Source organism: Nerophis lumbriciformis, linkage group LG22 (assembly GCF_033978685.3).
Source record: "Nerophis lumbriciformis linkage group LG22, RoL_Nlum_v2.1, whole genome shotgun sequence".
Lineage (NCBI taxonomy): Eukaryota > Metazoa > Chordata > Actinopteri > Syngnathiformes > Syngnathidae > Nerophis > Nerophis lumbriciformis.
In genome coordinates this window covers 34,777,317-34,800,873 of record NC_084569.2, presented here as the reverse complement: position 1 = coordinate 34,800,873, position 23,557 = coordinate 34,777,317, and the positions used below count along the sequence as shown (strand labels likewise).

Here is a 23,557-nt window from a genome sequence, read left to right as displayed (position 1 = left end):
TTGTACGCCACCTCTTTTTATTTGGACTTTCGCTGTTTACATAACATCTGTTTCTAAAGGAATGGGGAGTATGTAAACAGTCATTGTTTTCGGTCACATTAACACAAAAGAAAAAGATGCCTCGGGCTTGGGCTAGTCCTGGATTCAGCTTGAGCAGGTCTTCGATGACAATAGCTAACCCCCATCCTGTCTCCTTCCCATCGTACACAATGGAATTTTCCAAGCCTTTGCTTGGTGTAACAAAGACAGCCTCTTGTCTGTTCATTGGGAACTCAGAACGGAAAGTTTTTTTGATAATTTACATACAATTGTTCTGACAGTCTCGATCTTCTCATGATGGAGGACTGTGGCTTTGGTTCTGGGATTCGGTGTCCCAACTCTTGCCGTTGTTCCTCTTCCTGTTCCTTTCCGCCATGACCACGGCCGCCACCACCGTGACCAGCACGGTGACGGTGATGACGAGCACGGTGGCGGTCTCTGCGATGCACAGCCGGCTGTCCACCCAAGCCAGCGAAGCCCCGGAGAGCTGCGGCGGGTCGTGGCAGGTCACGTTCGAGTAGTCGTCGATGTGGAGATGACGGACATGCAGGATCTTGCTGAAGACGCGGTGCAGGTCGCAGTCGCAGCTCCAGGGGTTGCCTGACGACAAGAAGGTTAGCGATGAACAGGGAAGTGAACTTTTACAGTCTTCTCATGTAAACATTGAACTTTGCTGATAGAATGACAATATGGACACGGGACTCCCATTACAAATATTTTTCAACTATTTTCATACTTATTTTTATCAAACTGAAATTTTATTTAATACATGATTTGTACTATCACAAACTAATAGGAAATACGTTGTTCAATAATTGTTTTTAGTTCAAATGAACAAATTTAACATTCTGAAAGCATAAAGTTACACAACCCCTTGTCAGGGCCCGGGCGCATTGGCATGCGCATTCTTCAATAAACCCCGCGGAGCGCACCTCCTACACATGTCATTCCTGCTGCAGCTGTCAGCTGCAGTTAATCTGCAATCCGCACACAGACCTGCAGACCTGTGTTCCGGGCCAGAACGTAACCATCCGTTTCTGTACCGTAAGCGATCTTAGCTCTATGCAACCTTGCTCTTTGCTGTCCGTGTTTTCTTCCCCGTGTTTGATTAGTCCCTTGTCTTTCCTTGTCGTCCTCCCAGCAGTCTGCCTTCGTTCCCGCGTCTACGAGCTGTGCGTCTCGTCGTTTCCCCCGGGTTCCTTCTGCTTCCATGACTGCCTCTTGGATCTCGACCTCCCGCTTGGACACGGACCTCCTACGCCCCGCTATCGCCCCTGACTTCCAGCTTGCCTCACGGACCTCCGAGCGCTGCCTTGTCCCTCCTCTCGTCCAACATTTACGGTAACACTCAACAGCTAATCCCCACACACTCTCACACCACATGCACTTTTGGATCTAGTTCACACTCCATTTCCTTAGTATATATTGTTATTGTTTGATTATTATATACCGTATTTTTCGGAGTATAAGTCGCACTGGAGTATAAGTCGCACCTGCCGAAAATGCATAATAAAGAAGGAAAAAAACATTATGCAACTTTCATAAACTATGAAAAAAACGGCGACTTATAGTCCGAAAAATACGGTATATAGTTGATATATACAATAAATCATAGAGCAATATTTCCCCCTTGTGGTCTGTGCCGTCAACTCCCTCCCGTAAACATAACACCCCTTGTGTGATTTCATCACTGTACGTCAAATTACTAGCACCAACACTGCGTGCCACGGGAGTCAATAAGACCGGAGAAGTTTGCCGTTATATTCTTATCAGTGGCGTAGCAGGAAGGGGCTAGGAAATATGTTTGCGCTTTCATATGAAGCTCCCTGTCATTCATTAAACAATTATAACACGATGATTGGACAGACTACAATATAGAGGGCGGCCTGCAGCTTTTTTTTTTTCATATACTAAAAATACAATTAGCAGGAAAACTAAAAAAAAACGCAAACTTTGTATTCGTTGAGACTTTACTGCTTCATTTTAGAATAGAGTTAAATCTGTTCAAAAGCTATAAAGCTAAGTATTTTAGATAAACTGAAGTACCACCATAATGACCAACATTAAAATACAGTAGCTTAGTAGGCCTAAGGATTCATCAAAAACAAGGTAGAGGTTTTATTCAAGTATATTTAATATTTTTGGCCACTGAACAGTAACACTGTTTGTATATATTAAAATAAAACACTGTACTTTAATCAAGTGGTTCTTTGGTGTACCACTAGATAAGGCCTGCATACCACTAAAGTACTAAAGTTAAAGTACCAATGATTGTCACACACACACACACTAGGTGTGGTGAAATTCGACCCATCCACTTATTCACCCCCTGGGAGGTGAGGGGAGCAGTGAGCAGCAGCGGTGCCGCGCCCGTGAATCATTTTTGGTGATTTAACCCCCAATTCCAACCCTTGATTCTGAGTGCCAAGCAGGGAGGTAATGGCTCCCATTTTTATAGTCTTTGGTATGACTCGTGTACATGTACCACAGTTAGAAAAATCCCTGTATTAGAGTATACATACTCGCAATTCCGGGGGTTACGTTCCAAGCCCCTCTACGAAAATTGCAAATAATAGACCAAAAAATGCCTATTTTTTTATGGTTAAACACTAGAAAATGCCTCTTACATTTCTTAAAGACACAAGTTACAGACATACAGAATTAGGGATAGGTATTTAAAATGTTATGTTACCAATTCCCAATACCGGTACTCAACGGTACCAATTTTTGGTACTTTTGTTGGTGTTGTAATAATAAATGTTACCGTATTTTTCGGACTATAAGTCGCACCAGCCAAAAATGCATAATAAAGAAGGGAAAAAAACATATATAAGTCGCACTGGAGTATAAGTCGCATTTTCTGGGGAAATTTATTTGATAAAAGCCAACACCAAGAATAGACATTTGAAAGGCAATTTAAAATAAATAAAGAATAGTGAACAACAGGCTGAATAAGTGTACGTTATATGAGGCATAAATAACCAACTGAGAACGTGCCTGGTATGTTAACGTAACATATTATGGTAAGAGTCATTAAAATAACTATAACATATAGAACATGCTATACGTTTACCAAACAATCTGTCACTCCTAATCGCTAAATCCCATGAAATCTTATACGTCTAGTCTCTTACGTGAATGAGATAAATAATATTATTTGATATTTTACGCTAATGTGTTAATCATTTCACACATAAGTCGCTCCTGAGTATAAGTCGCACCCGCGGCCAAACTATGAAAAAAAAACTGCGACTTATAGTCCGAAAAATACGGTAATTTGTTTGATAAGAAAATGTCCTACTTTTGTTTGATATTTAACACAGAGCCGGTAATAATGACCGTGCTGTCCAGTTGTTACACTTCTGAGTCTCATTTGCAGGTATGCATTCATTTCAGTTTGTTCTTGGTGTGGTGCTGTCATCAGGAAGTAGTCTTTGCCATTATGTGCCAGAACTTGCATTTTGTTTCGCTCTCGTCCTACAAAGTGTTTATACTTTAAGTAATACACGTAACACTAGGGATGGGTACCCAAATCCGGTACTTTTTTGGCACCAACCATATCACGCCAGTCGTGCCGGGCACTGATTCACATAAAATCCAACAATGCCGTGTTTCGGTACCAGGGTTGCATGTGACGTCACGTTCTCTTTACAATTCGCCACTTGGCGATTACTCCAGCTAAATAAAAGCGGACTCAGCAAAACTACCTCTAGGTAATGTTGCCATTTTCAAAGCCAACAAAGAAATTGACTCAAAAAAACGCTCCACTGTAAGTTAAGTAAGGCTCCTCTTTTCCAAAAATGTGCTAGCTTGATGCTAATATACATTGGCTTTGCTATTGACATGCTATTGATAAGCATTAGCGATTTTACATGGCCAAATTTAATGAAAAATACAACTAAGATACACGTTGCAACCAAAAAGCTGGTGCGTAATAAGTCCAACTCCAACAGTATTAACACTTTGTTGGGCACAACAAAAGACTAGACAGCAAAGACTGAACTGACCAACACACCATTAACTATAAACCACTGCAGTCTAAAGTCTTGGACTTGTTATGAATCCGTACTCCACACAGTGGTGTGCATATACGCTCTAATATATACTGTATATATGTAGGGATGGGTACCGAATTTGGTACTTTTATAGGTATCGACCGAATTCTGTCGGTACTACCGGGTACCGATTAACGTAAATTCAAGTGGTACCATATCTCGATACCTTCGTTGCACGTGACAGTTGCAGACTGGCTCAAGCAGTTGGCAGGGAAACAGCTGTTTTCCTACATTTCTAAATGTGCTAGCGTTATGCTAACTTACATTGGATTTGCCATAGACATGCTAGTGATTAGAATTAGCGATTTTACATGGCAATTTTTCACATTAACAAACTTGTTAATAAAAACTTCAACTAAGATGCATGATACAATCAAATATCTGGTGCGTAATAAATACAATACTTGCATTATTAACACTTTGTTGGGCGCAACAAAAGACTAGACAGCAACGAGTGAACTGACTAACACACCATGAACTATAAACCACTGCCATCTAACATAATTGAGATTCAGAAATGTGATTTAAAAAAAAAAATATATAACAATTAGACAGCAATTATCACAATTAACTCATTCTTAAATGTTGCATTAAAATTTTTTATTTTCTCATCAAAAATTATTAGTATTTATTACCACACACAAAAGTACCAGAAATTGGTACCTTTTGAGTACCAGTATCAATTTCCAGGTAGCTGATATTAGTACCATATCGGTTCAAATGTGAACATTACCAATCCCTTCTTTTTACACATCAGCTGTTTGATTGTAACATGTTAGTTAGTTAAAGTTTTGATTACCCAATTTGGAGGTGTGGAAATCTCCATGTAAAATCACTAGTAGCATGTATACAGTATACAAGGGCTTTAGGCACCAATCAAATATGGCCGCCACTTGTAATAGCTTTTGTCTCTAACATTTGAAACAGATGAGCTACAAATGTAAACTTGGTGTCTATTTCATGTGTTTTGACAATTATAAATGTGTTGGAATGCTCATTTTTATTTTTGGGTGTGTCTCGACCCCTAATTTGTTACGGCTCAGACTCCTGCCAACGCCGTTCATCCATCTGTGCGCTCCAGTGAGTGCACCTCGGGACACGCCCACGGCCGCGCTCAGCCAGGGACGCGCCGCGCGCGTCTCCGCCCAGCAGAAGCCGCCAGCTGCAATCATTTGCCGGCAATCGGCACACCTGCCTGTGATGATCAAGCGGTCTTCTTAAGCCTGGACAACCTGCGGTCGCTCGCCAGAGTATAGTCTTCTTACCCTTGTAAGCATCCCGTGTCTGGCTTCCATCCCGCGAACTGGCGCCTCCCCTGTGACTTCCGTGTTTCCGTTGTGTTCTGATTTTCCTGTTGTCTTCCTGCAGCGCTTCCCGTGTTCTTCCGTGATCCCCTGTTGTTTCCCCTACCTCCCGGACTGCCCTTTTGGATTCTCGACCTCCCGCTTGGAAACGGATCTTGCCTCTTCTCTCCTGCCCTGGATCATCTGCCTGCCCATTGGACTGTCTTCCTGCCTTGTTCCTCCTCTCGCCCAACACAACACTTGGTAACTCACACTACAGCTAATCACACACATAGCCACACATCACATACACTTTTGGATCTAGTTTACACTCCATTTCCTTAGTTTATATTTGTATTGTTTGATTATTATATATATATATATACATATATGGTTAATATATATAGTAAATCCTTGTACATAACTCCCTCTGGTGTCTGTCGCCGTCACCTCCCCTTAGTCCAACCATTACATAATTTGCATATTTCCAAGTGGTGTTTTGCTATTCTGAAGACATTGGACGTAATTTGGGCATTGTTATGAGTAAAACCTGGTGCAACATGCATGATTCCTTTCTAATGTTTATATGAAATGTCGGGGTGGGGGGTCGACTGTAGTTGTGACATTTTGAAGACATTGGTTTCGCTTAAAGGGCAACTACTCTTTGGCTACTTGCAACACTTCTGAGTCTCATTTGGCCATGTATGCATTCATTTCAGTTTGTTCTTGGTGTGGTGCTGTCGTCGTGAAGTAGTCTTTGCCATTAAGTTGAATGTGGTAGAACTTGCATTTTGTTGCGCTCTAGTCCTACAAAGTGTTTATACTTTAAGTCGGTGTTTTTCAACCACTGTGCCGTGGCACACTAGTGTGCCGTGAGATACGGTCTGGTGTGTCGTGGGAGATTATCTAATTTCACCTATTTGGGTTAACAATATTTTTTGCAAACCAGTAATTATAGTCTGCAAATGATGTGTTGTTGTTGAGTGTCTGTGCTGTCTAGAGCTCGGCAGAGTAACCGTGTAATACTCTTCCATATCAGTAGGTGGCAGCCGGTAGCTAATTGCTTTGTAGATGTCGGAAACAGCGGGAGGCAGTGTGCAGGTAAAAAGGTGTCTAATGCTTAAACCAAAAATAAACAAAAGGTGAGTGCCCCTAAGAAAAGGCATTGAAGCTTAGGGAAGGCTATGCAGAACAAAACTAAAACTGAACTGGCTACAAAGTAAACAAAAACAGAATGCTGGACGACAGCAAAGACTTACTGTGGAGCAAAGACGGCGTCCACAATATACATCCGAACATGACATGAGAATCAACAATGTCCACACAAAGAAGGATAAAAACAACTGAAATATTCTTGATTGCTTAAACAAAATAGATGCGGGAAATATCGCTCAAAGAAAGACATGAAACTGCTACAGGAAAATACCAAAAAAAGAGAAAAAGCCACCAAGATAGGAGCGCAAGACAAGAAGAACTAAAACACTACAAACAGGAAAACAGCAAAAAACTCAAAATAAGTCACGGCGTGATGTGACAGGTGGTGACAGTACACCTACTTCGAGACAAGAGCTATATTGATGCATGGTTGGCTATGGTTTAAAGTCATATCCAACAATTGCGACAACTTTTTACTGTCAACTGAATTTTGTTTTTTTAATGATTTATGCCGGTGGTGTGCCTCCGGATTTTTTCAACGCAAAAAATGTGCCTTGGCTCAAAAAAGGTTGAAAAACACTGGTCTAAGGCAGTGTTTTTCAACCACTGTGAAATACAGTCTGGTGTACCGTGGGAGATGATGTCATTTCACCTAATTGGGTTAAAAATATTTTTTGCAAATCAGTAGTTATAATCCGCAAATGTACCGTTGTTGAGTGTCTGTGCTGTCTAAAACTCGGCAGAGTAACCGTGTAATATTCTTTCAAATCAGTAGTTGGCAGCAGGTAGCTAATTGCTTTGTAGATGTTTGTCATGATCCCAATATGCAGACGACAGCGGGAGGCACTGTGCAGGTAAAAATGCATAACGCTTAAACGAGAAATAAACAAAAGGCGAATATCGCTAAGAAAAGGCATTGAAGCTTAAGGATGGCAATGCAAAACGAAACTAAAACTGAACTGGCTGCAAAGTAAACAAAAACAGAATGCTGGACGACAGCAAAGACTTACGGCGTGTGGAGCAGACGCCGTCCACAAGGTACATCCGTACATGACATGACAATCATCAATGTCCCCACAAAGAAGGATAGCGTCCGCACAACTTAAATAGTCTTGATTGCGAAAACAAAGCAAACGCGGGGAATAGCGTTCAAGAAAGACATGAATACCAACAAAAGAGGAAAAGCCACCAAAATAGGAGCGCAAGGCAAGAACTAAAACACTACACACAGGAAAACACAAAATAAGTCACGGCGTGATGTGACAGGTCGTGACAGTACACCTACTTTGAGACAAGATCTATAGTGATGCATGCTTGGTTATGGTTTGAATTCATATCCAACAATTGCGAGAACGACTTTTTAATTGTCAATATCGGCTTCAATGATTTCTGCTGGTTGTGTGCCTCTGGATTTTTTCAATGAATAAAATGTGCCTTGGCTCAGAAAGGGTTGAAAAACACTGCTTTAAGTAATACACGTAACACTAGGGATGGGTACCAAATCCGGTACTTTTTTGGCACCAACCAAATCACGCCAGTCGTGCCGGGAACTGATTCACATAAAATCCAACAATGCCGTGTTTCGTTACCACGGTTGCATGGCAGGTTTATATGCTTTTCATTTTGCTGGCAACACAACTATAGTGAAGGTCTTTGAGGCACACGCCTGTCGTGGGTGTGACAACAACAACAAAGGTGTGATTTTTGCGAGAGTAGCTCCACTACCTGCCAGCTGGATGTGTGTAGCAGTTGTGTGCAGACTGAGCAAGGTTTTGAATTTCAAGTGACGCAGGTTGTTTCCCCCCAGGGCCAGAACTGCCAGGCTGTAGAGAGACGCCAGAGCATCGGTGTCGATCTGAGAGATGTTGTTTTGACTCAGCTGAAGCACCTACACACAAACACACATACTGGTCATCATTTGGAATGGGGACCAAGTTTTTGATCATCATGTGGGGACCACCCTTTCTACAGATTGTGGAGGCATAACAAAAATGAGGTAAAATGTCCACTGCCCAGTTAGTTCATACACGTCTTTAAATCTCTGGATTGATGAAGTAATGTGCTGATCATTCTTACTGGGGAGCCTGGGGAAAAATAGTTAATATGGTTCAAAGAATTTTACATAATTCACACAAATTTGTACGTGACTACGGAGGACCATTTATTAAAAAAAAAAAAAAAAAAAGTTCAAATTAAATATGACATGATCCTCAGAATACAGCACTACAGCTGTCCTCTTATAGGAAGTTTCACCACTTAAATGTTAAAGCAAATCCTGCATCTTCTGTGACATTACTTAGAACTGCTATTTAGCAGTAATGACGTTGTCTGCAACTCCAACTACCATATATAGAAGGATGGACAATTCTGAATGTGAATCATACTTTAAGGCAGTGGTTCTTAACCTGGGTTTGATCAAACCCTAGGGGTTCGGTGAGTCGGCCTCAGGGGTTCGGCGGAGGTCAAGACACACCCGACTCATCGTGTAAATACAAACTTCTCCCTATCGGCGTATTACGGATACGACAACAGCTGACTGGTTTGCAGGTGTGTAATTTGTTGTGAGTTTATGCACTGTGTTGGTTTTGGTCTTTGAACAAGGTGATGTTCATGCACGGTTCATTTTGTGCACCAGTAAAAAAAACATGGTAACACTTTAGTATGGGGAACATATTCACCATTAATTAGTTGCTTATTAACATGCAAATTAGTAACATATTGGCTCTTAACTAGTCATTATTAAGTACTTATTAATGCCTTATTCGGCATGGCCTTATTATAACCCTAACCCTCTAACCCTGGCCCTGACCCTGACCAAATAACTCTAAATTACGGTAAGTCTTTATTACTTAGAATATGTTCCCCTAGTGTTGTTACTTACAATATGTTCCCCATACTAAAGTGTTACCAAAAACATATACCGTATTTTTCGGACTATAAGTCGCAGTTTTTTTCATAGTTTGGCCGGGGGTGCGACTTATACTCAGGAGCGACTTATGTGTGAAATTATTAACACATTAGCGTAAAATATCAAATAATATTATTTATCTCATTCACGTAAGAGACTAGACGTATAGGTTTTCATGGGATTTAGCGATTAGGAGTGACAGATTGTTTGGTAAACGTATGGCATGTTCTATATGTTATAGTTATTTGAATGACTCTTACCATAATATGTTACGTTAACATACCAGGTGTTTATTTATGCCTCATATAACGTACACTTATTCAGCCTGTTGTTCACTATTCTTTATTTATTTTAAATTGCCTTTCAAATGTCTATTCTTGGTGTTGGCTTTTATCAAATACATTTCCCCCAAAAATGCAACTTATACTCCAGTGCGACTTGTATGTTTTTTTCCTTCTTTATTTTGCATTTTCGGCTGGTGCGACTTGTACTCCGGAGCGACTTATAGTCCGAAAAATACGGTAACATTTATTATTACAACACCAACAAAAGTACCAAAAATTGGTACCGTTGAGTACCGGTATTGGGAATTGGTAACATAACAGTTTAAATACCTATCCCTAATTCTGTATGAATGTAATCGTCTGCTAATATGTACAACTTGTGTCTTTAAGAACTGTGAGAGGCATTTTCTAGTGTTTAACCATAAAAAAATAGGCATTTTTTTGTCTATTATTCACGTTTTTTTTTTCAATTTTCGTAGAGGGGCTTGAAACGTAACCCCCGGAATTGCGAGTATGTATACCGTACTCTAATACAGGGATTTTTCTAACTGTGGTACAGTTAGAATAATATGTTTTTTTCCTTCTTTATTAAGCATTTTCGGCAGGTGCGACTTATACTCCGAAAAATACGGTAACTTTGTCTTGAATTTGAAAACTTTTTTTTTTTTTTCTCACTAAAGAAGGGTTCGGTGACTGCGCATATGAAACTGGTGGGGTTCGGTACCTCCAACAAGGTTAAGAACCACTGCTTTAAGGTAATAATGTTTTATAATCATACTGTATGAAAATGTCATCCTAAGGAACACTAAACCAGATTTTTGTTTTGGGAAAAATAGATTAGTTTTAACTAAGGATGGATACCATACAGAATCACAGTACTATTAATGCCAGGATAACAAATGTTTCACTTTTCAAGAAAATGTATTTTCTCTTATACCAATATTTGAAACACGTAAACAAAGTAACTCAAATTTCCCTTATGTGGGATCAATAAAGGATTATCTTATCTTACCTTAAACCACAGAAATAAAATACAAACTCATTTAAGCTTTTATTTTTACTTTTTATTTTTTAACAACATTGAACATAAAGAACATTAAAAAAAACTGTTCTACTTAACCAGTCTTGCTGATTATCTCTTAATCTACTATTTTACTATTTTAAAAATCACTTAGGCATCTTCAGAATGGATCTGACTATCATTTAAAAAAGTTTCCCTTTATGGGACCTGTTTTTTTGTCCCCATACCGTCAGAGGTCCCCATTAAGTAGGCATTGACAGAACACACACACACACACACACACACATGTACGTCATAGTCCTGTAACAGCCTATCTGACCATATGATGGTCTTCACCTCGAGTGCAGGCATCATATCAAGGCTCCCTTGGTGCAAGACAGCCAGTCTGTTGTTGTGCATGTAGAGTTGTCTGAGTCTCGAGAGGCCCCTGAACACACCGGGGCCAACCGACACTAAACAGTTATGACTGAGGTCCAGCTTCTCCATGTTGTCCAGATGCTCAAAGCTGATAGAGAAAATGTTCAAAAGATTAAGGGCCTGATCTACTAAGAGCCAAACACCAGGTGCTCAACAGCGTGTGCAAACCATAGCATAGTGTTGCGTGTGATCTACTAAGACTGCGTGTACAAACCCCGTTTCCATATGCGTTGGGAAATTGTGTTAGATGTAAGTATAAACGGAATACAATGATTTACAAATCATTTTCAACCCATATTCAGTTGAATATGCTACAAAGACAACATATTTGATGTTCAAACTTAAAACTTTATTTTATTTTTGCAAATAATAATTAACTTAGAATTTCATGGCTGCAACACGTGCCAAAGCAGTTGGGAAAGGGCATGTTCACCACTGTGTTACATGGCCTTTCCTTTTAACAACACTCAGTAACCGTTTGGGAACTGAGGAGACACATTTTTTAAGCTTCTCAGGTGGAATTCTTTCCCATTCTTGCTTGATGTACAGCTTAAGTTGTTCAACAGTCCGGGGGTCTTCGTTGTGGTATTTTAGGCTTCATAATGCGCCACACATTTTCAATGGGAGACAGGTCTGGACTACAGGCAGGCCAGTCTAGTACCCGCACTCTTTTACTATGAAGCCACGTTGATGTAACACGTGGCTTGGCATTGTCTTGCTGAAATAAGCAGGGGCGTCCATGGTAATGTTGCTTGGATGGCAACATATGTTGCTCCAAAACCTGTATGTACCTTTCAGCATTAATGGCGCCTTCACAGATGTGTAAGTTACCCATGTCTTGGGCACTAATACACCCCCATACCATCACACATGCTGGCTTTTCCACTTTGCGCCTATAACATTCCGGATGGTTCTTTTCCTCTTTGGTCCGGAGGACACGACGTCCAGTTTCCAAAAACAATTTGAAATGTGGACTCGTCAGACCACAGAACACTTTTCCACTTTGTATCAGTCCATCTTAGATGAGCCCAGGCCCAGCGAAGCCGGCGGCGTTTCTGGGTGTTGTTGATAAACGGTTTTCGCCTTGCATAGGCCAGTCTAGTCTATGGAAACGGGGTTTGTAGATGCATGTTCCACTGTGTAGGCCTGGAAAACCCCTTATTGGGACTGATCCAGCTACAGCAGTCTGTGAATAATTTCACCTGGGTCTTTGTGTTCTCAGAGCATTGAATCAATCGCAACAGGACTGTTCAGGTTTTCTCAGAAGACATTTTTGCCTCTCAACTTTGTGCCTTTTGGCTCTGTCTCGCAGTGTGAAAATAGGAAGTGATCGAGTGTCGCGAGGAGCACCTGAATGCAGACAGATGACATAGGTGGTTGTGTTGCAGTCGAAGATCCCTGACAGCAGACAGACTTGTGGAGAAGTCCGCAGGGAGGCTGGTGAGTTGGTTCCAGCTGAGATCCAACTTCTCCAGGTAGGACAGTGAGAAGAACGCCTGTGGAGAGTCATTAAAAACGTCATTCCTGGTTGTTAACTCCCTTTTCCAGATTTCCTACCTGTGGCTGAATGTCCCGTATCTGACTGTGGGCCAACAATAACACTCGTAAGGACCACAGCCCGCTGAAGGCCCTGGTGCAAATCTCACTCAGGTTGTTGCTTCCCAGCTCAAGCAGCCAGGTGCCGTGTGGGAGACCCCTGGGAACGTGCTCCAGCCCCTGGCCGTTACAGTCCACCAGGTCAGTGTGTTCGTGACAGAGGCACTGACGAGGGCACGGTCGCGAGCACGCCACGGAGGGGAAAAGGTGAGGAGGTGAACAAAATGCGAGAAGGAGTCCAGGAAGGATAAAGAAGAGGAGACTCATGCTTCTTGGAGAGACCGGGAACCTCTCAGGTGAGTGTTTAAGTGCACTTCACTTGGTCTTTACACAAAGTCAGCATTGTGGCACCTGTAATAGAGCATCATAGTTTAGTGTCGTATCACACTTGCAATGTCAACAACCGCCTGTGTCGACGTGAGTCAAGCAATCCTAGGGACGTCAACGAAAACATAAACGTGCCGCATTTATATGGTACTGGTATGGTACTATTTTTTTTTAAATTGTTCTCCTTTGCTGTATTGCTATCTTCTAGGACAGTTGTAACGCATACTTGCCAACCTTGAGACCTCCGATTTCGGGAGGTGGGGGGTGGAGGCGTGGTCGGGGGTGGGGCAGGGCGTGGTTAAGAGGGGAGGAGTATATTGACAGCTAGAATTCACCAAGTCAAGTATTTCATACATATATATATATATATATATATATATATATATATATATATATATATATATATATATATATATCTACATCTTGAAAATATGCAAACAAAACTGTGTTTAGATAATTGATACTTCAAACTTGCATAAATAAATCTTAAGGAATATAACATAACTTGGCTTCTGAGAGCTTCAAAATGTAATGAATAAAATGCTAAAGTTGTTGATAAACAAGCAATTATTTTAATAATTAAATATGGTCATTTTAAATGAATTATTATGATAATTTAAAATTAATTATTTCAAATATGTTTATTTTAATGTATAATTCTAATGCCTGGATGTGATAAGGAGTCAGAAAAAATACAAATAAAAATACAATTAATTTTGATGTTTTTAGCAAAATATAGTAAAAATGTATTTTTTTTTTTTTTTTAATTAATAAATATATTTATTTTTAGGTAAGATAAACATAATAATACAATTTATCTCTAGTCTGGATGATTTAGTTCTTGTCACCCTGTTGTCCTCCCGTCGTGAAAAAAGGCTGTCCTCACTCAGGTCCGCATGGAGCTGGAGGGGGCGTGGCCTCCAGCTCCGGCTGAAAATCGGGAGATTTTCGGGAGAATATTTGTCCCGGGAGGTTTTCGGGAGAGGCGCTGAATTTCGGGAGTCTCCCGGAAAATTCGGGAGGGTTGGCAATTATGTTGTAACGATTCATTGCAATAACGACAGTTATTGTGTGATTTCCACTGTTTGATTGTTAAGGTTCGATTCCCCAACGCCCATGTTAGAAAATTGGTTACTCCTCTTACAAAAAATGCCATCAAGCATTGTCACACTATCAACCGTACAGGCCAAAAGTTTGGACACTGCAAAAAGTCAGTGTTCAAAAACAAGAAAAAAAAATACAAAAATGAGGGGTATTTTACTTGAACTAAGCAGGGACATGTACATGATTATAGAGAGGCAGGGGCTCAAAGTCAGAAAAAGGCAGGAAACTTTTTTTTGGTCCTTTTACACAATATGGAAATTAATGTAAAGTTAAATTTGCTAATAGGAAGCTAACTACTTAGCTGTGTGTCCTTTGTAGGTAAAAGTGATTGTCAATTCTTTTGTGTCAAAAAATTATTGTCATAATGAGTTAATTCACATTATCATAGGCTTGGAAGACATGAAAAGCAACAAAACACTGGTTTATTATTAGGCTATTTATTGTTAAAGATAAGCACTTTAATATTGAACAGTGCAACATCTCAGGTGTGACACTTTCTGAGGTCTGTGGTCTTTCTTGAATTCTGGTGCTAGTACTTGGTTTTAGCCATGCATTAAGAGGTCTGCTACCCTTCGCGCTCCTTCTCCTTCTTTTTCTGTATCCTTTCTTTTTTTGGCATTGTGCTGCAGGCATAATCAACATGAATCAAGTTTAAATACAGATGGTAATATTCCTAACAGATAACCTACATCTTATATCCCCAGAATGCTGAAATTATTATTATTATTAATAATAATAATAATAATTATTATTATTATTATTATCAGTATCATTATTCTTCTTATTATTATTGTTATTATTATTATTATTATTATTATTTTGTTAACCCACACAGTAATAGCAAAGTCCATACTTGCCAACCTTGAAACCTCCGATTTCGGGGGGCGGGGGGCGTGGTCAGGGGTGGGGTGGGGCGTGGTTGGGGGCGTGGTTAAGAGGGGAGGAGTATATTGACAGCTAGAATTCACCAAGTGAAGTATTTCATACATATACAGGTAAAAGCCAGTAAATTAGAATATTTTGAAAAACTTGATTTATTTCAGTAATTGCATTCAAAAGGTGTAACTTGTACATTATATTTATTCATTGCACACAGACTGATGCATTCAAATGTTTATTTCATTTAATTTTGATGATTTGAAGTGGCAACAAATGAAAATCCAAAATTCCGTGTGTCACAAAATTAGAATATTACTTAAGGCTAATACAAAAAAGGGATTTTTAGAAATGTTGGCCAACTGAAAAGTATGAAAATGAAAAATATGAGCATGTACAATACTCAATACTTGGTTGGAGCTCCTTTTGCCTCAATTACTGCGTTAATGCGGCGTGGCATGGAGTCGATGAGTTTCTGGCACTGCTCAGGTGTTATGAGAGCCCAGGTTGCTCTGATAGTGGCCTTCAACTCTTCTGCGTTTTTGGGTCTGGCATTCTGCATCTTCCTTTTCACAATACCCCACAGATTTTCTATGGGGCTAAGGTCAGGGGAGTTGGCGGGCCAATTTAGAACAGAAATACCATGGTCCGTAAACCAGGCACGGGTAGATTTTGCGCTGTGTGCAGGCGCCAAGTCCTGTTGGAACTTGAAATCTCCATCTCCATAGAGCAGGTCAGCAGCAGGAAGCATGAAGTGCTCTAAAACTTGCTGGTAGACGGCTGCGTTGACCCTGGATCTCAGGAAACAGAGTGGACCGACACCAGCAGATGACATGGCATCCCAAACCATCACTGATGGTGGAAACTATACACTAGACTTCAGGCAACGTGGATCCTGTGCCTCTCCTGTCTTCCTCCAGACTCTGGGACCTCGATTTCCAAAGGAAATGCAAAATTTGCATGGTTGGGTGATGGTTTGGGGTGCCATGTCATCTGCTGGTGTCGGTCCACTCTGTTTCCTGAGATCCAGGGTCAACGCAGCCGTCTACCAGCAAGTTTTAGAGCACTTCATGCTTCCTGCTGCTGACCTGCTCTATGGAGATGGAGATTTCAAGTTCCAACAGGACTTGGCGCCTGCACACAGCGCAAAATCTACCCGTGCCTGGTTTACGGACCATTGTATTTCTGTTCTAAATTGGCCCGCCAACTCCCCTGACCTTAGCCCCATAGAAAATCTGTGGGGTATTGTGAAAAGGAAGATGCAGAATTCCAGACCCAAAAACGCAGAAGAGTTGAAGGCCACTATCAGAGCAACCTGGGCTCTCATAACACCTGAGCAGTGCCAGAAACTCATCGACTCCATGCCACGCCGCATTAACGCAGTAATTGAGGCAAAAGGAGCTCCAACCAACTATTGAGTATTGTACATGCTCATATTTTTCATTTTCATACTTTGCAGTTGGCCAACATTTCTAAAAATCCCTTTTTTGTATTAGCCTTAAGTAATATTCTAATTTTGTGACACACGGAATTTTGGATTTTCATTTGTTGCCACTTCAAATCATCAAAATTAAATGAAATAAACATTTGAATGCATCAGTCTGTGTGCAATGAATAAATATAATGTACAAGTTACACCTTTTGAATGCAATTACTGAAATAAATCAAGTTTTTCAAAATATTCTAATTTACTGGCTTTTACCTGTGTGTGTGTGTGTGTGTGTGTGTATATATATATATATATATATATATATACAGGTAAAAGCCAGTAAATTATACTGGCTTTTACCTGTATATATATACCTGTATGTATGTATGTATGTATGTATATATATATATATACAGGTAAAAGCCAGTAAATTATACTGGCTTTTACCTGTGTATATATATATATATACCTGTATATATCCTAAGAATTTGGAAACAAAACTGTGTTTAGATAATTGATACTTCAAACTTGCATAAATAAATCTTAAGGAATATAACTTGGCTTCTGAGAGCTTCAAAATGTAATGAATAAAATGCTAAAGTTGTTGATAAACAAGCAATTATTTTAATAATTAAATATGGTCATTTTAAATGAATTATGATAATTTAAAATTAATTATTTCAAATATGTATATTTTAATGTATAATTCTATGGCTGGATGTAATAAGGAGTCAGAAAAAATACAAATAAAAATACAATTAATTTTGATGTTTTTAGCAAAATATAGTAAAAATGTATTTCGTTTGTTTTTTTTAATTAGTAAATATATTTATTTTTAGGTAAGATAAATATAATAATACAATTTATCTCTAGTCTGGATGATTTAGTTCTTGTCACCCTGTTGTCCTCCCGTCGTGAAAAAAGGCTGTCCTCACTCAGGTCCACATGGAGCTGGAGGGGGCGTGGCCTCCAGCTCCGGCTGAAAATCGGGAGATTTTCGGGAGAATATTTGTCCCGGGAGGTTTTCGAAAGAGACTCTGAATTTCGGGAGTCTCCCGGAAAATTCGGGAGGGTTGGCAAGTATGGCAAAGTCACAATAAACTTTATATCTAAACCTCTACTGTGAGAGAAATGTGATCCGCCGTAAACACAGTGCATTTTATTTTGAAAATTAACCTGGTGTTTTATTTTGTATTTTGTGCACTACTTCCTGTCCCGCACGATCCGCTCTGCTCTGTGTGGAATTGATGTGCCGTGCTCAATTGATTCGCCGTGCTCCGACGTCCGGCAAAAACAGAAGCTGACACATTGAATAATAGAATAATACAGCGTTTTTCTGAAATATTACCCATATTAGATGCTAAATAAGTGGACGGCGACTAGACCATAACTCACAGGTTCAAGTTGCTCCACTGTCACGTCTCCTCAGGGGCACAGTTGGCTCTCTCTCCTCTCACTTACTCACTCACTCGCCCTCTCTCTCTGGCGGAAGCGGCAGGCTCAAACAACCCGGTATTACAAGAAAACGTGGAGTTTTTGTACCGCTGTTTTTTTATGTATTTATTTATTTTTTATACATCCCTGACAGGAATTTATTAATGTTGTTTAAAGAAAAAAACAAAAAAAAAACACACACACAGGCAGAGGGCACTTAAGACGAGGCAAAAAAGGGCAGGGGCTCAAGCACCCATAGGGCCCTATGTGTGCACGTGCCTGGAACTAAGCAAAATTATCTGCCAATAGAACAAGAAAATTTGGCTTGTCAAGACTTTCCAAAATAAGTAAAATTAGCTAACGTCAATTAACCCAAAAATACCTTAAGATAAGAATATTCTCACTAATAACAAGTGCACTTTTCTTGGTAGAAAAAAAAAGAGACATTTTTGCTCAATATGTTGAAAAATTATTCCTAAATGAAGTAAATGCTAGTGCCATTATCTTGACATAATGATATGCGCTCGGCATTACATTTCTTGAAACCAGCAAATTTATACTAAAAACTAATTTATTGTTCTTAATGGAAAGGCAACAAGGCAAACATAAACGTGTTACTCTCGTGGTCTCTTTGCCGCTCAGGCAAATCATATGGTCTAAAAATGCATTTTTCCATGGATAACATGACATCATCGCGCCAAGTGCGTGCTCTTTCAGTCAATTAGTGCGCATATATACAGCCCGGCCCCCAGCCAAACATTTTTTAATTGTAATTTTGAAGAATTTATCTGAATGTGCATGAACTATTTCTGTTCAAAATTGTTAGAAATGTCACATGTTAAATGTTTAAATATTAACTGTCAGTTCACTGTACTGTGCCAACTGTACTACAATATATGAGTACCTATTTTCTATTGTTTCATTGAAAATAAAACAGCAAAGTCTATTTGGCTGTCATGTTATAATTATGAAACACAACTGTGTCAAAGTCATGATTTTTTTCATGCTTGAAATAAGAAACTATTACTTTAAAAAAGTAGTTTATACTTGTGAGTGTTGATGACACAGCTTTGCAACAGTTGATATTCTAGTTTCAAGCATGTTTTACTCTATATAGGTCAGGGGTCGGCAACCTTTACCACTCAAAGAGCCATTTTGACCAGTTTCACAAAATAAAGAAAACAATGGGAGCCACAAAACTCTTTTGAAATTTAAAATGAAATAACACTGCATACAAAGTTTTATTTTGCTTTGTGCTATGTATAAACCAGGGGTCTCAGACACGCGGTCCGCACCTTAATATGAAAATGTAATGTTAGTGCGGCCCGCAAGTTTTTTTTTATAAATGGCGTTTGACAGCGTCATACTTGCCAACCCTCCCGATTTTTCCGGGAGACTCACGAAATTCAGGGCAACTATTCTCTCCGTCTGCTGATTTTCCCCCTAAGAACAATAATAAGGGCGTGCCGTGATGGCACAGCATTTAACGCCCCCCGCTACCACCAAACCCCGCCCACCTCAACCGACGCATTGAGAGTGGGGGGGGGGGGGTTATAATGTGGGTTTATAATGTGGGTGCGATTGGGTGGGTGTTTATAATTGGGTGGGTGTTTATATATATATTTCATATATATATATATTTCATATATATATATTTCACCTATATATTGGGTGGGTGTTTATAACGTGGTAGCGGGGGTTTATAATGTAGCCCGGAAGAGTTAGGGCTGCATGGGATTCTGGGTATTTGTTCTGTTGTGTTTATGTTTTGTTACGGTGCAGATGTTCTCCCAAAATGTGTTTGTCATTCTTGTTTGGTGTGGGTTCACAGTGTGGCGCATATTTAAAAAAGTGTTAAAGTTGTTTATATCACAACCCTCAGTGTGACCTGTATGGCTGTTGACAAAGTATGCCTTGCTGTCACTTACGTGAGCAAGCAGAAGCTGCATACAACATGTGGCTGGACTGGCACGCTGTTTGTACAGGTTGTAGAGGGCGTTAAATGCTGTGCCATCACGGCACGCCCTTATTATTGTTATTAGGGTGAAAATCGGAGAATATATGCCCCAGGAGATTTCTGGGAGAGGCACTGAAATCCGAAATTCTCCTGGGAAAATCGGGAGGGTCGGCAAGTATGCAGCTGAGCCGCATCAGAGTGGTCAAAGAGCCGCATGCTGCTCCGGAGCCGCGGGTTGCCGACCCCTGATATAGGTCATCAAATCTCAGCAACAAGCTGTAATATCTTACTGAGATCATTTAGGACCAAAACCCTTAAAACAAGTAAAACACTCTAACATAAAATCTGCTTAGTGAGAAGAATTATCTTAGACAGAAAATAAGCAAATATCACCCTTATTTGAGATATTTAATCTTACTTAGATTTCAGTTTTTGCAGTGTATTTGGGCGATGTTCGGCAGGCCAAATTAAAAGCGGGCCGGATGTGGCGCCAGTTAAATAGATCTAAGCTACGCCGTCTATTTGTTTGTTCCTTTTTAAAAACTTTTTATATCATGTTAGCCAAGCACATTTACTTGTGTTATAAGACGTTTCATAGTCCAGCAGGAGTAGTACTGGACTCTGTCACAACAACCTCCTAGCCACTGCCGTGGTGTCCTTGGGCAAAGCACTTCACCCACCTCGCCTCTCAGTGCCACTCAAGCTGGGGAAAGGATAGGGATGATACTCGAAACCGATTTTCCCGGTTGTTCGATAAGAAAAGAACCGAGTCCTCGGACTCGAATCCCTTTTTGAGAACCGGTACCCGTTACCCAGACCACTATAGTAAAGAAAAAGAGTTGGTTCTTTATTCGAATCCCGTCCCAACCAGAAATGCCCCATGGGACATCACAAGAAATGACGTCACGTAGCTCAGTCATTAGGCGCAGATAGGGAAAGCAGGAAAAACAATGGACCGGAAAAAGCGCTCCAAGGTGTAATAAAGTTCAAAACAAAAGGTATAATCCAATGAATAACTTTACTGAGAGATTTGAGCAGGGTACAAACACATGACGAACACTTTTACCACCAACCGGAAACATAGCAACCAGGCTAGCAACGCACCTCCTTTACGGCAGCTGTCGCAACGTTCTTAAAGTAACCACAGCAAATACATATATCTCCCTTTTTTAACTTTTGTTTTTCTTTCCTTGTAAACAAAACAAAATCACACTGTATATGTGTTGTCTGTCTAATTATAAATAATGCAGACGAGGCGTGTTGGCTGAGTTCTTGACATTTACTTTCACAGCGTGCTCATAACCTCATTCTTAGCTGCCGGGTGGCGACATTCAACAATAATTGCATGCTCGTCACTCCCGTTGCATGCTGGGTAGTGTAGTTGTTATATTCCCTAGCTCATAGCATCACATATTTCCCCCTATAAAGAAATAATGTTAACTCAAAGTGTATTTTTTTTTAGCTTTAACTATTCATTTTTTAGCATTGTAACCACATTTGCAAACAACTTTTCTCTTCATAGAATGTTCTTTCAATAAAGAAATAAAGTGCAAAAATGTCAAAGCATCATAACAAACAGTTATGTCAAATAGCAGCAGAAGTGCACTTTTTGGAGAGCTGTATTATTTTCAGTTTTGTGCCCAAGGGACTGATTTTATTTAACACTATATTATTATTTATACACCTATAGTGATCACAGAGACAGGTTGTTTTTGTGTTACTGTATATATTTGTTTCTGAAAAATCCCACTTAATATACTTTGGGTAACAGTCAATTTTTTTTCATTTTTTTTTTCAGGGGAATAACAGTCAATATTTATTTATTAGATTACTTTTTTTTCCTTATATAATAAAAGTGAGCTTTTGTTAAACCAAATATTGTGGGGTTTTTTCCATATACAACAACCTATCTGGACTCGATAAGAGAATCGATGAGGAATCGGTTCGATAAGAGGATTCGATAATAGGCTGGAATTCGATAATTTCTTCTCAAACATCATCCCTAGGAAAGGATGTTCGTTGGTGTGGCGCAAAATTGGCAGCCACGTTTCCGTCACTCTACCTCAGGGCAGCTGTGGCTACAAAAGTAGCTTACCACCAGCATGGTGTGAATGTGGACTGAAGGACTGATGGGTTCTCAGTAGGGATGTCCGATAATGGCTTTTTGCTGATATCCGATATTCCGATATTGTCCAACTCTTTAATTACCGATACATACAGTCGTGGAATTAACACATTATTATGCCTAATTTGGACAACCAGGTATGGTGAAGATAAGGTCCTTTTAAAAAAATAAAATAAGATAAATAAATTAAAAACATTTTCTTGAATAAAAAAGAAAGTAAAACAATATAAAAACAGTTACATAGAAACTAGTAATGAATGAAAATGAGTCAAATTAACTCAGGATCTGCCCAATTTCCAGACGACCTCTTTTTGAACCTCCTTTTTCAACAGTTTTACGAACCTCTTTTTGAACTGTTTTATGGACCTCTTTTTGAACCAACCTTTTCTGTGAACTGTTTACGACCTTTTCTGTGAACTGTTTACGACCCTCGTCCTTTAGAAATTACCGATACATACAGTCGTGGAATTAACACATTATTATGCCTAATTTGGACAACCAGGTATGGTGAAGATAAGGTCCTTTTAAAAAAAATAAAATAAGATAAATAAATTAAAAACATTTTCTTGAATAAAAAAGAATGTAAAACAATATAAAAACAGTTACATAGAAACTAGTAATGAATGAAAATGAGTCAAATTAACTCAGGATCTGCCCAATTTCCAGACGACCTCTTTTTGAACCTCCTTTTCAACAGTTTTACGAACCTCTTTTTGAACTGTTTTATGGACCTCTTTTTGAACCAACCTTTTCTGTGAACTGTTTACGACCCTCGTCCTTTAGAAATTACCGATACATACAGTCGTGGAATTAACACATTATTATGCCTAATTTGGACAACCAGGTATGGTGAAGATAAGGTCCTTTAAAAAAAAAAAAAAATAAGATAAATAAATTAAAAACATTTTCTTGAATAAAAAAAAGTAAAACAATATAAAAACAGTTACATAGAAACTAGTAATGAATGAAAATGAGTCAAATTAACTGTTAAAGGTTTGTACTATTAGTGGACCAGCAGCACGCACAATCATGTGTTCTTACGGACTGTATCCCTTGCAGACTGTATTGATATATATTGATATATAATGTAGGAACCACAATATTAATAACAGAAAGAAACAACCCTTTTGTGTGAATGAGTGTGAATGGGGGAGGGTTTTTGGGTTGGTGCACTAATTGTAAGTGTATCTTGTGTTTTTTATGTTGATTTAATAAATAAAAAAAAAAAAAAAAACACCGATACCGATAATAAAAAAAAAAACAGATACCGATAATTTCAGATATTACATTTTAAAGCATTTCGGACATCTCTAGTTCTCAGTGTCCCAAGCTGGAAGTCATTGAAAAAAAAGTGCTGTATAAATCTAATCCGATATCATTATTATTATCAATTGATACCAAGTTTTCTTGCTTTCCCAACCCCGACTCACCTTTTCTGGGGAAGAACTCCTCTTCGGTGCAAAAAGCGTCCCATGACAGTCAATGACAGCGAGACAAAAACAGATGCCCTGGAGAGGGGGAGGGAGACAGAATGATGATGATGTGAG

The 23,557-nt window shown here is 39.5% G+C and overlaps 1 protein-coding gene across 1 annotated transcript; it reads right to left on the bottom strand.

The window, feature by feature from the left end:
• Window positions 1–23,557, bottom strand: LOC133615284 (uncharacterized). Its single transcript, XM_061973778.1, has 6 exons — window positions 23,441–23,557; window positions 12,720–13,109; window positions 12,513–12,658; window positions 11,082–11,250; window positions 8,258–8,420; window positions 1–639 (listed from the first exon to the last, which is right to left on the bottom strand). The coding sequence occupies exons 2-6, from the start codon at window positions 13,023–13,025 to the stop codon at window positions 332–334; spliced, it is 1,092 nt and encodes a 363-aa protein (XP_061829762.1). The 5' UTR covers window positions 13,026–13,109; window positions 23,441–23,557; the 3' UTR covers window positions 1–331.

Coding starts and splice junctions, on each gene's coding strand:
- LOC133615284 (XM_061973778.1), bottom strand. CDS start 13,025: ATGAGTCTCCTCTTCTTTATCCTTCCTGGACTCCTTCTCGCATTTTGT. Junction 12,659..12,719: donor TACGGGACATTCAGCCACAG/GTAGGAAATCTG, acceptor GACTCTCCACAG/GCGTTCTTCTCACTGTCCTA. Junction 8,421..11,081: donor ATATGATGCCTGCACTCGAG/GTGAAGACCATC, acceptor GTTTGTGTGTAG/GTGCTTCAGCTGAGTCAAAA.